This window comes from Myxine glutinosa, chromosome 7 (assembly GCF_964187855.1).
Source record: "Myxine glutinosa chromosome 7, kmMyxGlut1.1, whole genome shotgun sequence".
Classification (NCBI taxonomy): domain Eukaryota; kingdom Metazoa; phylum Chordata; class Myxini; order Myxiniformes; family Myxinidae; genus Myxine; species Myxine glutinosa.
In genome coordinates, this window is record NC_136267.1 from 147832189 (window position 1) to 147849434 (window position 17246).

Genomic DNA, 17246 nt, shown 5'->3' on the forward strand with positions numbered 1-17246 from the left:
AAAATAAATAATGGATTTCAACAATTAAAAGTTTATAATAATATGTTTACTGCCGTGGGAAATGATGTTTGGCTCAGGTTATGAGCGCCAGTCATTGGGCAGAGCAAAATAAGGCTTCCGACACTCAAAACGTCAACTGCTCATTTTCCACAGTGGTAAACGTGCTCTTCTGAACCGTTTAGTTGATAAAAAGCTGTATTATGCTCTTTAAACGTTACATTATTTGCCTTCAGCGCATCTTCGATTTGGAAACACGCACAAGACACATAAATCGAGCAAAGCTATTTACCCTGTGAACATGACGAGTGTTTGATTACATAAGTGTTACAAGGGCGACAATGGCTGCCAGTGTCAATAAACGTCTTCATGCTGCAAGGGTACTTACTCCCTGCATAAACATACCATTTTAAGGAATTATGCCGAGGTCCTCTGCTAAAGTGTTGTATTCTTGTCCTCAAAAAACAATCTAATACAATGCATCAACCTTCGACTTGTCCAAACAGCTCCACCAGAGATGCCCATGGCTTGCTCAAAGAGTGCCATTTCAGCTGTAATTGTGTGGATGGATGAACTACTGATATTGATCATCTACTGAGTTGGGCTGAATCTACAAAAGCATGTCATCACGTGGTCCACACTCAGACGGGGACATCGGCCATAATGACCAAAATTGTTACTTTAAAAAGTTGAAAGATGTATTTCTATATTAAGTGCCACATCATCATGTTATCGTGTTGTACTCGTAGTTTATATTTTATTTCTGCAATGTAATCATTTACTGGCGAATGATGTCGCTCTATTGTACGTTCCAATGCAGTGTAAATCGCGTGTGCGCTGTAAACAACATGTGTGGTGTAAACGGCGTGTGTGATGATGATTATTGATTGATGATTCTGATCATGCTGATGATTATTGTCCTGAACAAATATTTGTGGAAAAGTGTATTCAAAACAAAAGCTCAGAGTAAATAAAATATAAAAACCAATAAAATGCTCCATAAAAAAATGGCAATAACATCCTTGTGCTCTTCTTAATTTTCTAAGACTTATGGAAGATTTTCCAGTTGTAGACAAACAAAAATGACAGACACATATAGACAGACAGACAAACAGACAAACACAGCTGTTGACATTGGAGGAAGTTACTGCCCAGAACACACTTGGTGCCGTTGGCGTCATCCAGCAGACACGGGTGACAATATCAGGGACATTTTCCGATGTTTTTTCATCTTTTTTCTTTCAATCATGCCTGTGGTGCAATTACATCAAAATTGTCTCTTTTTCTTGAAATAATGGGTGTGGTTGAAAAAATGGGTGTGGTCCATCGGATGGATGGGTGTGGTCCATCGGATGGGTGTGGTGAAATCATGGGTGTGGTCAATTGGATGGACGGGTGTGCTGAAATCACGGTTGTGGTCCATCGGATGGGTGTGGTGAAATCATGGGCGTGGTCAATCAGATGGACGGGTGTGGTGAAATCACGGTTGTGGTCCATCAGATGGGTGTGGTGAAATCATGGGCGTGGTCAATCAGATGGATGGGTGTGGTGAAATCACGGTTGTGGTTCATTGGATGGGTGTGGTGAAATCATGGGTGTGGTCCATTGGATGGGTGTGGCTCCATCATGGGTGTGGTCCATCGGATGGGTGTGGTGAAATCATGGGTGTGGTCCATCAGATGGGTGTGGCTCCATCATGGGTGTGGTCCATCCAATGGGTGTGGCTCCATCATGGATGTGGTCCATCCGATGGGTGTGGCTCCATCATGGGTGTGGTCCATCGGATGGGTATGGTGCCGACGGTAAGATTCAGGGACAGACGGGGGTGGAGGGGACAAATTCACCAAAGCCCGCACCGACGTTGCTCGTCCACACCGAGCGGGGGTGTGGGGTGCGGGATGCGAGGGGTGCTCTAGCGAAGGTGCGCGGTACGATGCATGGTGCAGAGCGTGTCATCTAATGGTGGTGGTGCTTTTCCATCGGCAGTCAACGGCGGGTGTTTTAGAGAGAAGTCTTCTTCCCCAAGGAATGCCAACCCATGGAGTTTATCCATGCTCTATCCTATAAATGCTGAGCGTCAAGCGAGGAAATTGCACGTACCATTTTTTAAATTCTTCGGTATGACTCGGTGACATCCCAGACTCAGAGCGGACGCTTTAACCACAATGGCACTGCATTTGGTTAACTGCACCCACTTGTTTTCAATAAATATTCAGAAATTATACACCCATGATAAATTAGTTTGAGACGTGAATGGTACAGTGCATGTGGGTAAGATTAGGTAATCAACCTTAAATAAATTGGGGCAAATGAAGGCACAAAAGAATGCGCTTTATGTCATGGTATTTGTACCATCCCAATGTTGAGGAACAGAAAAACCTGCCATGGGAATTTCCCTGATAATTTCCCATCCACCTGCCATCGTCTCCTTAACCTGACCATCAACTCTCCTCACATAAACCCTGCTTCGTTCTCATGCAAAACCAGTATCCACTGCAATCCAATCAACAACACATTCTTCCTACTTTATTCCATCAAGCTTCCTTTTACGTGTTCCAGCCGGATTACTCAGTCTTCACTTTATCCCATGAAACAAACCAGTTACGAGAAATCTGTACCGTGTTGACAACTGCTTTCTATAACATGCTAAGCTGACATGAATCATTGTTTCGACGAACAAGCGGAGTGTTTTGCTCATGAGACACTGGACATTATAATAAATTGCTTTTTTACAACTTACGCAAACAGTAGCCCAACTTCTCAGCATGAATTCGTTTAGACAGAAATTGCCCTTCAATTAAAGAGCGGATTTCCACAGTTCTGCTGAATTCGGAGATCTTGAACACATGGACATGGAAATGCAAGGAGGGGGGAATGAGGGGTCTGAAGAATAACAATTATTCTTGAGCAACAAGTTGAACTAATGGATAAAACAATACAAGCTCTGCACAAAAATATGGATTCCGGTTTTAGTTTGGAAGAGTTTTGAAAGATTTAATGCTTACATAATAAAGTTGAAACATTTTGCCTTGCAGCTTTCATAAAATCCAAATTATACATCAGAACAACTCACACAGCATTATAGTAAGGGCATTTTATGAGATATTTCACAAATCTGTTAACTAAATTGTTACCAAAAAATTTCTTCACCAATATGTTTGTAAAGGTGTGTAATAACATGTGTTAAAATGTTGAAGGTCAACTCCCGTGGGAAACCCAGAAAAAAAGTTGTTGAATTCGGGTACCGAAAAATCATTTTCGAGAATTTTTATTTTTTTAAATCGGCCCTTAAGTAACTTATGAGGGGTAAAATAAGGGTTTTTCATGATTCTGAGTTGATTGTTAACATTTATATTTCACCACAGACACTCCTTTGTGGAAAAATAATTTCTAAATATATCTCATTGTCTACTTTGCAGGACATGGAGTCTAGCAATATGGATGAAGACGTTACTCCACCTGTGCTCAATTGCTTCATCTGTGCACGCTCGGATACACCAGCTGAAAGGCTCATACAGGCAACTCCAAAGGGATACTCAACTTTATTGAAACAAGCAGAAACTGTCGAAAATGTTACTGTTGTGGAACGTATGAAGGAGGCTCAAAAGGAAGGAAAACTGAGGTACCACCAGAAGTGTAAAAATGATCTGTACAACAACTTTGTTGCAACCACCAAGAAGTCAGCTCAAGCATAAAAGGCAGAGAAAGAGTCATCAAAGTTGAAGAGAAGACGCACTAGTGAGTTCAGTTCATCAACTGGCTGCAGTTCTAGAAGATCACAGTCAGTTGACCTCCTGCATAAGGATGTATGATCAAATCGGAAGATCAAAGGTCACTATAGCGACCCCAGCGCGCCGTATGCACTCTTTCAGAGTGATGAAGATGGTGTTGAGGTCATTAGGGTCTCCTTCAATAACTGGGAGGAACTCGATCTGTGTGCTCTGCTTTGCATCATTAGCATGGATTCTCTTCATCCAGCCATTCCAGTTGGAGTGTGGGAACTCAGGATCGTTGGCTTTGATCACCCACCCCGCTGCCCAGAGTGTGTCACCTGGAGTGAGGAGTGGCTGATCATGAGCCAGGGAGGAGGAAAGCTCAGCGAGGGGGAGAAACATGATCACGTTCGTTCCTATCTGTTTCCTGTTCGTAAATGGAATAATCTTTACTTCAGTTCCTCTCAGGATCTTAGCTTTGTCGAGTGCCTTCAACTTCACCCGGGGGAAAGCTGCTGTTGTCTGTGGATCTGGCAAAGGTGGTGCTGGAGAGGTGACTTCGATCCAACCCATTGAGTTTTTGAGGGAGTGTTTCCGTGAATAGAGACAATGTTTAAATCTATATTGTCTCCAACAAACTGAGTGACTGCATTGTTTGTTTCCCCAACCTCCATAAAGACCACCTGATCATTACTTGACAATTCACTTTCACTGGCTGGCACTTTGGCTGTCATCACTGATTGATCCTCAAGCGCAGCATCAACCGCAACCTCATCATTGATCTGTTCATCGGTTTCCTCCACAATGGTGTCAGGAGTGCCAGAAGTATCTGGAACATCATCTCCACTCCTACTATTAAGGAAGCAGTATTTGTAGTTTTGTGTCTCCGTGTAAGACTCAGTGTATCCCAGCCGGTGGAACTTGTTGAGCATCCATTTTGACCCAAATCTATGATCAAGTTGTATGGCAAGCCCCATTTGGTGTGGCAATACTCCAGACCGAGGTCGACAGGCCTTAATAAAATTCTGCCCCCAAACGGCAACTCTTTAGTCTGTCTTGACAATCGGTCTCAAGAACATCTGAAGGCTTGCAGGAACAAGTGTCAGCTGACTATCGATGTCAGTCATACTGTGTGTGGTGGGGTATGACTTTGGACCTAAATCAATCAAGGCAATATCATTGGATATGAACTTGAGTGCCGTCTTTATGATCTGAGTCTTCTCATCTCCATGGTCAAGATTAGCATGTTTCTCTCGCAGAATATTGTCGGTGCCATCTTTGAGACAGAGTACATCTGCCCTTCTTTCCTGTGTTGTGAAATACAAGGTGTCTTCGTATTTCTCTAGAAGTTTTATCTTTAGCCAATGCTTTGAATAAGAAAGGCTCTTCTCTGGTGACTGATCAAACTCCTGCAGCTTTTCATGGACTTGGTCCATGTTCATTACCCCATGCTCTAATTCTGAGTCTAACCATTCGCAGAATTCAATAAAAACTGCCTCTCGCTCCTCATCAATACTCCTCTGTCCTCTCTTCCTTTTTCCTTCCTCATCAGTCTTGGACAAACTGTCACCTCTCGCAAACATAAGTTTGCATCGCAAATGGTACAGTGTTTCTTCTGCTACCAAGTCGTTGATCCCTTCCAGGCGTCCAGTGACTTCAGTGCCCCAGTCATCCCCGCGACTCCGTGCTGTCTTCAGCAAGCTTGCCTTCAGTGTATCTGCAGTCAAATTATCTGGCACTCTGTATTTCTTTCTAGCTTGTGCTGGATTATTTTTGTAGAGCTGGGCTGGTTGGTTGCAAAGAATGCATACATCCTTATACAGGAGGTCAACTGACTGTGATCTTCTAGAACTGCAGCCAGTTGATGAACTGAACTCACAAGTAGTGCGTCTTCTCTTCAACTTTGATGACTCTTTCTCTGCCTTTGATGCTTGAGCTGACTTCTTGGTGGTTGCAACAAAGTTGTTGTACAGATCATTTTTACACTTCTGGTGGTACCTCAGTTTTCCTTCCTTTTGAGCCTCCTTCATACGTTCCACAACAGTAACATTTTCGACAGTTTCTGCTTGTTTCAATAAAGTTGAGTATCCCTTTGGAGTTGCCTGTATGAGCCTTTCAGCTGGTGTATCCGAGCGTGCACAGATGAAGCAATTGAGCACAGGTGGAGTAACGTCTTCATCCATATTGCTAGACTCCATGTCCTGCAAAGTAGAAAATGAGATATATTTAGAAATTATTTTTCCACAAAGGAGTGTCTGTGGTGAAATATAAATGTTAACAATCAACTCAGAATCATGAAAAACCCTTATTTGACCCCTCATAAGTTACTTAAGGGCCGATTAAAAAAAATAAAAATTCTCGAAAATAATTTTTCGGTACCCGAATTCAACAGCTTTTTTTCTGGGTTTCCCACGGGAGTTGACCTTCAACATTTTAACACATGTTATTACACACCTTTACAAACATATTGGTGAAGAAATTTTTTGGTAACAATTTAGTTAACAGATTTTCATATGTTTCCCTTACTATTGCAGTGAAATATATTGTCTGGGAACTCGTTCTTGAAATTCCAACTCGATTGCGACTCAAATATTTACTTTTGGACTTGGGGTAACTTCCGCCGTCACGAAATAACTAAATAACGAAGGCAGTTCGTGTTACTGGGGTAGGAAGTCTCAATAGACTTTTATAGAGCTTCATACTTAACTCAATTTTTATCCATCTTGCCCTGAAAAGCATAAATACTCGCAGCCTCCACAGCCTAAATCTCACTGATTTAAATGTATTCTTTAGCCTGGTGTTGGCTTAGCGGTTAGGGTGCCGGCTTGGGATCCTAGGATCCTGGGTTCGAATCATGGTCGATCGCTGAATTAACACCAGGGGGGTTGACTCAGCCTGTCATCCTTCTGAGGTCAGCAAATTGAGTACCAGCTTGCTGGGATGATGTGTGCCAGTGTGTACCTTGATTTAGAATAGGTACACCGTATCCCTGTGCATCGTAAGAGGCGACCAAGGGTTGGCGTCAGGAAGGGCATCCGGCCATAAAAACATTGCCTCAAACAGGGAACCATGATTGTCATGGGGCCCGCAAGGCTAACCCCCGCTCTATTGGGGAAAAATGGCCTTAAAACGATCATTCATTCTAAATGTATTCTTTCCCACATCGAATCGGCATCTGGGTTTAAATAACTTGTGAGAATCACCTCTTGGGATTTTCGTGTTAGCTTGGAAGATGTTGTTGCTTTGATTGCTGCATGGCCCTTTAACAGTTTAAAGACTTCCATTAGGTCCTCTCTACGTGGTCGGCATTCCGTTGTGGTCAGGCTCAGTGCTGACAATCTCGATTCATCATCCATGTTTTCCATCACTTCACCAATTTGATCACCCACCTTTGTACACCCACAATCACCCACAATCTATCTATCTATAATTCCAGTAATCTCTGTGTGTATGTTTGTATGTTTGTATGTTTGTATGTCTGTATGTCTGTGACCGCTGTTTCTCGACAACCACGGGTCCGATATACTTGAAACTTGCCAGGTATATTGCTGGGGACCCGAGGATGTGCCTTTTCAAGGTTTCATATTAATCGGAGAAGTAGTTACCGAGCTATGTCCAAAAAACGATTCAACCAATCAGAGAGCAGCGAGCTATCACGTGTGCCGAACGTGGCGAACAGACTCTGCCTCGGACGGCACATTTGAGAGCGTATTCATTTATTTCACGTTGGAAAACTATGTTGCCGTTAAACTATGTTTTAAAACTAATTAAAACTAATTTGCGATTCATCGTAACTGCGATTTGCGACCTTCCGGACAGTGAAGACTGCACTTCCGGCAGCCAATCACAGAACGCGTTGTTGCGTAGGCGTGGCCGATGTGAGAGCGAGCCGAGCCGAGCGCGTGCGCCATTACGGTTCGTAATTCGATTTCTTCCGGAGAAAATAATAATTTCTCGATTTCTTATGCGCATTATTTCTCCCAATTCAGTCAGAGCGAAGGGCGGAAGCGAAGAGCGTTGTTTTTTTTGTTTACGGGCGTACGGGCGTACGGGCGGGGTAGAGCGTACGGGTAGCGTTTTTTTTTTTTTTTTGGCAAGGAACGGGCACCCACGTACGGGCATGCCCTAGTATTTAAAAATGAAGCCGCCATGCTTGGGAATGAGGGATCCAAGTGTGGCTGGAGTAGTTCCTGAAAACGTCTTCGTGATGAACTTATCTCTGTTGACAATGACCTTACATATCAATCCCAGAACTTGGTTTGCCTTTCTGACTGCATCACTCATGGTTTGCCTTGGTTTGCCACAATGAGTGGATGATGTATTGTAACACCAAGGTCCTTCTCTTCCGATCTCTGTTCTCTCCTTGCCCAAGAAGTATGAGTAGTTCTCGTTGTTAAAACCCATGTGGATACATTTACATCCTTTCAGCATTGAAAAGCATCTGGGAATGGTCAGAACCAATGGAACCCCATGTAGGGTGGGATGAGGGAGGGGAAGGGGTGGAGTGGGAGTACAGAGGAAGGACGTGGGTAAAGGGTGGTGGTGGGAGTCCAGAGGGAGAGTAAATGGTGGGGTAGGAGTCCAGAGGGGGATGTCCAGAGGGGCATTTTTTTATGGCTGCATCGTTATTGGAATCTTGCTTCATCACTCCTCCAAATAAATGTTTAATTCATTTAAAATCGAGCTGCATGGAAGAGCAAGGTGACAGAGGGATGTCCAACAGGTAAATACAACACGCAAGGGAATGAACTTACAAAAGACGAGAGACAGAGGAAACAGTGACCTGCAGGTAAGAGGTGTGACCTTGACCTAGGTAGGGTTAATGGAGGTAGAAAGTATTGTGGGTAGGGTTGGAGGATGATATTATAAGGTGGTTCTTCACCACTTCCTTGAAGGACAGAATAGAGGAGTGAAACCTCTTTTCTTGCTTCTTTTGGTCATCATTTTGATCTTTCTCCCTGCCTTTGCATTTCTTTCTTGTGTGACCTTCATGTATATTTTCACGGCGTAGCCCATGGGGCAAAGCCGTCTAGAACAGTGTTTGTCTGTCCGTATGTATGTATGACCCCTCAAATGTACACCAATCAGAGATGAGGATGTGATCACATGACAGGGGTGATGTGATGTCATTACGTCGGTACGACGGCCGACTCCACACACCGCCATTTTGATTCGGGTACACATTTTGATTCAGGGTACACATTGGGGTACACACCGGGATCATTCATCCCAGCAAGATGGTACTCAATTTGCCAACCTCGGAAGGATGGCAGGCTGAGTCGACCTCCCTGGCGTTAAATGTTGCCCACCTTCTCACCATAATATTGTCCCCTTCCACCCTACCGCCCACTCCTCCCACTTCCCAAGCCTGATCGCCCCTAAAGCACCATATATGGTGTGCAGCTTATGATCAAGCAAAGATGAAGTGTTTCTTATTATTAATATACTTGCACCATGCTACAAACCCAAATCAACACCACCATTTCAAACAATACAGAGCATTAAGCAGTCAACAAATGATTTTGCAATATGGCGAGGGTGCCAGCGAAAGCTCACCTACTCTTCGTGAAGGACACCGGGGTATCTTTAATGTCCACCAACTAATTTTGGCATATGGGATGCCCAGTTTAACGTCCATCCGATGGACGTTACACACATTGATGAATCACCTTGCTTGTGAAACACCAGGATGACAGTTTATAGCTAGGTCAGGAATCAAACCCAGACGTGACAGCTTAGAGGTGAGTCAACACATGACACACACATGCTCCTGCTTTATCACACACAATATAACCAACTGCATGACACATGTGCACTATCAGTGACAGTAAAATTCCATTTATTTATTGACTTGCCCTCGTATATTGACAAAATGAAAAACTTGTTTCACTATTTATGAAGTTGCAAGTTTTAGAATACTTTGTTTTGCCACAGTTATAATGCTTTACTGAACATTAGATGAAAATTCAATCGACACCACAAGTTAATCACATTTCCCTTTTGTTAAGGAAAGACAAGTGATGTAATTCAAAAGCAATGTTTCGAGTGTGACTGATTCAAGCAATCAAAACAGTAACAACTGCAGCGTAATATTTACCAAATAGAATTGCACTTGGTATAGCGCATACCTCCATCAGGCTGAACAGACTACGTTTTGTATCCCATTGATAGGCCGGGTCTGAAACGAGAATCGAATTGGCTTGTTCTAGTCACCTACCCAACTCATCCGCCAAATTTCGTCCGAATCCATCCACAACTTTTTGTAATATCATGCTATACATCTCATTTTTGGTCCCATCACTCAATAGTGATGATTCTCAGATACAGATCCGGATCTTCACCAAAATCGAATCATTCCGTCCATGTTACATACCCAACCTCTCCACCAAATTTCGTCCGAATCCATCCACAACTTTTTGTGATATCATGCTATACATCTCGTTTTTGGTCCTATCACTCAATTGTAATGATTCCCAGATCCAGATCTTCACTAAAATCTAATAATTTCGTCCATGTCACATACCCAAACTCCACCAAATTTCGTCCGAATCCATCCACAACTTTTTGTGATATCATGCTATACATCTCGTTTTTGGTCCTATCACTCAATTGTAATGATTCCCAGATCCAGATCTTCACTAAAATCTAATAATTTCGTCCATGTCACATACCCAAACTCCACCAAATTTCGTCCGAATCCATCCACAACTTTTTGTGATATCTTGTTCACAAACAAACATGCCCCAACGTGCAGTCTTCCATGCTTTCATGAATGCCACAAATTTCATCCCACTGTATGGCTTCATCATCATGAGATGCCTCAAGCTAATGTTTACAACAGATGTGCCGGATAAGATTCAAGGGGAAATTATTCCGAATCCAGCCCGTGGCTTCATCCTTTGGAAGGAACACCAGTATGTCAACGTCAATCACGAATAATATTATTCCTTCGGATTATTCTGGTTTCATGAGATCATGATACCACCACGATGGAGGATAGCAATCCCAGCATGCCATGTGACATTGCCAAGCAAGAGTGGAGTGAAACCTAATGCGATTGGTGAGGTCAATTCAAATGAGCAGTATCAAAAAAAAGAGAACTGCAAAAACAATGAGAAGAGTGACATTTGCAAAACACAACAATGTGCAAACATAAATAAATCCCTGGATAGTTGTTGCAGAATGTGGGCAATTACCATTAGATACCTTTGGGTACAATTATTTTGCAATTACAAAAGACAGGATCTTGTGACCCTGTAAGAAGAACCACCTTTAGAGGCCATTATTCCCCGCAGAGCAGGGGTTGGCCTTTTTTGGGCACCATGGTCCCCTTTTTAAAGCAATGTTTTTATGGCCGGATGCCCTTCCTGCCACCAACCTTGTTAGTCGCCTCTTGCGACACACATGGAATTACCAGTGAACTGGTACTGGGACTCAATTTCCCGAACTTGGAAGGATGACAGGCTGAGTCAACCCCCCTGGTGTTAATTCAGCGATTGACCGGGATTCGAACCCGGGATCCTAGGATCCCAAGCCGCACCCTAACCGCTAAGCCAATTTTTAACGAATTCATTTCTACCTGGCACAAATGGGACTCAGGACTGACCTTTTCATCTTGTGCATTGAAGCGGTGGATTCCAATGGCCGGCGGCGTTATCTCCACAGAGAAATAATAAAATCCTGCAAGATATTGATTGCAAACTTCCATTAGGATTAGGAAATGTAATCTTACCTATGAGTGGCATACATTTGCTTGCTTAAAAAGAGTAATTAATTTGGATAGAGAGGACAAGAAGGTGGTTGTAGATCAAAAAAAATTCCTTTACAGACGGATCAAACTGACAAATCCAGGTAACCTCAAATCGTTGAATATGCTGGTGAGAAATATTCAGGTGAACGGTGTCTACTATAAGTATTATGGGTTATTTATTTAATTATTATATACTTGCAGGGGTACCCGGCGTTGCCCAATCTATTTTTTGTGGCAGCTGAAAACACTTCCCGACACCCACTAAGGAAAGGGCTCAGTTATCATTTAATATCACCTTTCACATAGCTACAAAAGCTTAGGCACAAAGGAGTGATTTAAATAAAATTAAAATTAAAATATTGGACAATTGTTTTTGGAAAATTAAAAATTTTTTATACCTAAAACACTCTGGGGCAATCACTGATGAACCTCTGATACTTTGATGAAGATTCGTTCAGCCATCTCTAAGAAAAATTGTGACACAGACAGACAGACAAACAAACGCCTCTTATCTATCTATAATTCCAGTAATCTCTGTGTGTGTGTGTGTGTATGTGTGTATGTGTGTATGTGTGTATGTCTGTGTGTTTGTCTGTGACCGCTGTTTCTCGACAATCACGGGTCCGATATACTTGAAACTTGCCAGGTATATTGCTGGGGACCTGAGGATGTGCCTTTTCAAGGTTTCATATTAATCGGACAAGTAGTTACCGAGCTATGGCGATTTCTTTACCAAACTCCGCAAGCCGTTCGCTTTGGACCAAACCATTTCATGTAAATAGAGGGGGGGGATTGTCACCGTACTCGCAAGCCGTTCGCTTTGGACCAAACCATTTCATGTAAATAGAGGGGGGGGGGGGATTGTCACCGTACTCGCAAGCCGTTCGCTTTGGACCAAACCATTTCATGTAAATAGAGGGGGGGGATTGTCACCGTACTCGCAAGCCGTTCGCTTTGGACCAAACCATTTCATGTAAATAGAGGGGGGGGGATATAATTTTAGATATATATATAGTACGGGCATGCCCTAGTAATATTGATGCGGGGAGCGGCGTGTATTATTATTATTTTTTTGTACACTGAATCGAGGCTCGTGAAAGAGCTGACATTTATTTCACATACAAATCAACCAGACAAACAATATATAAAAAGAGGGAGTGGAAGACAAGATGGGGAGAGAAGGGGAAGCACACAAACACAACATTTGAGAGCAGGGAGATGTGTGGGAGGGAGAGGGCTTGGGGGGAGGAGGCATGGGAAGGGGGGTGGGGGAAGTATAAAACACAAGGACACCAAGGACTGCCAGGACAGAAGTTGGTATTTCAAAAAAGTGGATTTGGGGTGAAATTAGCGGGGGTAGAAAAGATCGAGGTTTTGGATGGGGGAAGATAAGAGATGGTGGTGAACAGCTGTTTTAAAGACCTGGAGGGAGGAGTGGGATTGAAGAGAGTGTGGGAGTTTGTTCCAGAGGCAGGAGAAAAGAGGAATGAAGGAGTGAAGGTGAGCGGAGAGTCTTGATTTTGGCAGTTTGACCATAAGAGGGTTGCAGGCAGATCTTGTGCGACCTGTAGGAATATTTGGGGGACAGAGCCCAGAGAGAGCTGGGGGGGCAAGGCCAGAGAGGAGTCGGTAGAAGACGGAAAGACCACCAACCTGCCTGCGGTGAGTGAGTGAAAGGCCCTTGGAGTTAGCTTCATCGCAGGAGATTCCAATGATTCTGAACGCTTTGGTTTCAACAGCGTGAAGACGAGCTAGGTGTGAGGCAGGAGCACCAGCCCAGAGGAGAGAGCAGTATTCCATTGAGCTGCGGATGAAAGCCTTGTATGTGGTGAGGAGCTCAGGTGTGCCAAGGAAGGACTTCACACGATGGAGGATGCCCAGTCGGCGACTGGCTTTGGAGGCCAGATTTGAAATGTGGATTTCCCAGGAAAGATCATGCCAGATAGTGAGACCCAAAAGCTTGAGTGACAGAACTTCTTGGAGAGGATTATTCAGAAAGTGGATGGGAGGGTTGTCCAGTCGATCTTTTTGGAGAGACATCGTAAGAGTGTGAGATTTGTCAGGATTGAAAGACATGTTCCACTTGTTTGCCCAGTCTGTGATTTTGTCCAGGTCTGCAGAGAGTGAGGAGGCTGCAGACTGCCGATCTGCAGGATGAGGAATGGAGCGACAGAGAGTAGAGTCGTCAGCAAAGAGATAGAGAGGATTTTAAAAAGAGTCAGAGATCATTGATAAAAAAACAAAAAACCACCTTTAGAGGCCATTTTTCCCCGCAAAACGGGGGTTGGCCTTTTTCGGGAACCGTGGTTGTTGTTGTTTTTTGGTCCCCTTTTTGAAGCAATGTTTTACGGCCGGATGCCCTCCCTGACGCCAACCCTTTTGCCACATTTTACGACAAACAGGGAATTACCAGTGAACTGCTACTCAATTAGCCGACCTCGGAAGGATGACAGGCTGAGTCAACCCCCCTGGCGTTAATTCAGCGATCGACCAGGATTCGAACCCAGGATCCTAGGATCCTAAGCTGGCACCCTAGCCGCTAGCCCAACACCAGGGACTCAAAGAGATCATTGATGAAGACCAGAAAAAGCACAGGGCCCAGAACACTGCCTTGGCGAACTCCAGCCTGAACAGGAAGAGGAGATGAGAGAAACCCATTCAGGGCCACACGTTGACTACGACTAGAGAGGAAGTCCGCCAGCCATGCGTGGAGATTTCCATTGATACCAAAGGAGGAGAGTTTGGTGAGCAGAGCGGGGTGCCAGACCGTATCGAAGGCACGTGATATGTCAGCTCTAATTTCCTGTTTGGCATTGAGGACCTCCATCCATTGTTGAGAAAGCAGAAGCAGCATGTCCAGAGTAGAGTGACTATATATCGTTTTCGGTCCTATCTCTCAATGGTGAAGAATCACTTAAAAATTATAGCATCCTGATTCGAATCTTCACCAAAACCTAATCATTTAATCCTTGTCGCATATCAAACCTCTCCACCAAATTTATGCCGAATCCATCCACAACTTTTTGAGATATCGTGCTCACAGTGAGACAGACAGGGGCGAAAACATAACTTCCATCCAACTTTGGCGTCGGAGGTAATAAATCAATGGCACCAATGAACTGAAAGCAGCATTTATATTTGTACTAGAGCATACCTATGTTGCCCTTGTTGCCAGGTACAGTCTCTTTCAGTAATTTTGAGAACTGCTCCCAAGAGCCATCGGCACATTCAGCACACACGCGCTCACGAGCAAGCGATCCGTTCTTCGAGCTGTCACACATACAGGGGTACATGTCAAATAAAATAACTTTTAAGAATAGCAGGGAATCATATTTTCCTTAAATATTACAGTATCTTATGGGTGATTGCTTTTCACATATCTTGATAGAACAAAATTAGTTTAATGTCAGCCTGTCTCCCCTAAACCAAATGGAACTTGTGAATATAATCATATATGTGTTGAGTTATCTATCTATAATTCCAGCAATCTCTGTGTGTCTGTCTGTGTGTCTGTGTGTCTGTGTGTCTGTGACCGCTGTTTCTCGACAACCACGGGTCCGATATACTTGAAACTTGCCAGGTATATTGCTGGGGACCCGAGGATGTGCCTTTTCAAGGTTTCATATTAATCGGACAATTACTTACCGAGCTATGTCCAAACAACGATTCAACCAATCAGAGAGCAGCGAGCTATCACGTGTGCCGAACGTGGCGATCAGACTCTGCCTCGGACGGCACATTTGACAGCGTATTCATTTATTTCACGTTGGAAAACTATGTTGCCGTTAAACTATGTTTTAAAACGAATTCAAACTGCGATTAAATTAAAACGATTCATCCTAACTGCGATTTGCGAACTTCCGGACAGTGAAGACTGTCCGGCAGCACGCTTTCCGGCAGCCAATCACAGAACGCTTTGTTGCGTAGGCGTGGCCGATGTGAGACGAGCGGAGCTGAGCGCGTTACGAGCTGACCGCCATTACGGTACGTAATTCGATTTCTTATGCGCATTATTTCTCCCAATTCAGTCAGAGCGAAGGGCGGAAGCGAAGAGCGTTGTATTTTTTGTTTACGGGCGTACGGGCGGGGTAGAGCGTACGGGTAGCGTTTTTTTTTTTTTTTGGCAAGGAACGGGCAACCACGCGTTTGTGCACGCGATGGCGATTGCTTTACCAAACTCCGGAAGCCGTTCGCTTTGGACCAAACCATTGCATGTAAATAGAGGGGGGGGTTCTGTGGTCGTTGCGAATGGACCAAACCATTCATGTAAATAGAGGGGGGGGGTTGTCACTGTACTCGCAAGCCGTTCGCCGTTCGCTTTGGCGTTGCGAATGAACCAAACCATTTCATGTAAATAGAGGGGGGGGATATAATTTTAGATAGATATATAGTACGGGCATATATATAGTACGGGCATGCCCTAGTAATACCAATGGCACCATTGATTGTTTAAAATGAGAAGAACAATATCACATTAATCTGCAAACTAAAAAAGATCATAGAAGCTCTTTGCACAAACAAAACTGAGTGATCTCACATTTTTTATTCTTACAGGGTTTTTCTCATGGAGGTGCCGTTACATGCAGTCAGAGACATTAGACAACACCGGACTTGATGACTTTGGAAAAACACAACTGGTGACCTTGGTGGAAGTGATGCCACTTCCTGGTGCACCTTGGGTGCCAGCAATGCCATCGAGTGATGCCGCTTCTCTTTCCGCTTTCAACGGGGCAATTAATAAACAAGCAAGACGTCATGCGGAGCACGATACTTGCAAAACCCACCCTCGCCCCTACCCCCCAATTTATTTATTTTTTGCCATGGATACATCAAATTGTCCATTTCATTAAGATTTAAAGTGACGATCCTAATCAAAGCTCAGTTCAATCGGATTTTAAATGATTATTTTTCAGATGAAAATTGATGTTATTAGAAGTTTGACCTTGAGTTGAGCTTTGACCTTTTGACCTTAAAATAGTTGATTCCCCAAATCAGTGAGGCACTATGTAATTGCTGTTAAATTTTCAAGTCTCACCTTCACTCCTTCATTCCTCTTTTCTCCCGCCTCTGGAACAAACTCCCACACTCTCTTCAATCCCACTCCTCCCTCCAGGTCTTTAAAACAGCTGTTCACCACGATCTCTTATCTTCCCCCATCCAAAACCTTGATCTTTTCTACCCCCGTTAATTCACCCCAGATCCACTTTTTTGAAATACCCACTTCTTTCCTGAAATTCCTCGAAGTGTTAATTTGCTTTATACCGTGTACCCCTCCCTCCTCCCCCAGCACTCCCCCTTCCACAGATCTACCGACGTCCCTGTTCTCTTCTGTGTTGTGCTTGTGTGCTTCCCTCTCTCCCCCTCTTGTCTCCTGCTCCCTTCATTGCATGTTATATGTGTCTGTGCATGTTTTCATGTTCAATGTGTTAGCTCTTACACGAGGCTCGATTCTGTATCCCCCAAAAAAGTCAATTGGATGAAAATCGATGATTTTTCAGATGACAATTGATGATTTTGTAAGTTTGACCATGAGTTGACCTTTGACCTTTTGACCTCAAAAGTAATTGGTTTCCCAATTTAGTGACTCAATATACAAATACTGTTCAATTTTCAAGTCAATCGGATGAAAAATGACAATTTTAGAAACTTGACCTCAATATGATCTTCGACCTTTGACCTCAAAATCAATAGGCTTCTTCCTTATGACCAACTCTACCATCTGGTGAAGTTTCATCAAGATTGGTTTAAAATTGTGACCTGTAGGTGATTGACCGACAGACAAACAG

The 17246-nt window shown here is 43.6% G+C and overlaps 1 protein-coding gene and 1 long non-coding RNA gene across 14 annotated transcripts in view; one reads left to right on the plus strand and one right to left on the minus strand.

Annotated features, from left to right (window-relative positions):
* Positions 1-600, plus strand: part of LOC137431732 (uncharacterized) — a 103775-nt gene extending 103175 nt beyond the window's left edge. The window contains exon 3 of the long non-coding RNA XR_013624180.1: positions 504-600. This is a non-coding gene — a long non-coding RNA (uncharacterized LOC137431732). The remainder of the gene's footprint in view (positions 1-503) is intronic.
* The window catches only part of XYLB (xylulokinase), a 181419-nt gene that overhangs the window by 34165 nt on the left and 130008 nt on the right, over positions 1-17246 (minus strand). For all 13 annotated transcript variants that reach the window (XM_068123363.2, XM_078782404.1, XM_078782397.1 and 10 more), the window contains 3 exons: positions 14615-14730; positions 11317-11390; positions 2738-2834 (listed from right to left, as the gene is read on the minus strand). In XM_068123363.2, the coding sequence (XP_067979464.2) occupies positions 2738-2834; positions 11317-11390; positions 14615-14730 (287 nt within the window). The remainder of the gene's footprint in view (positions 1-2737; positions 2835-11316; positions 11391-14614; positions 14731-17246) is intronic.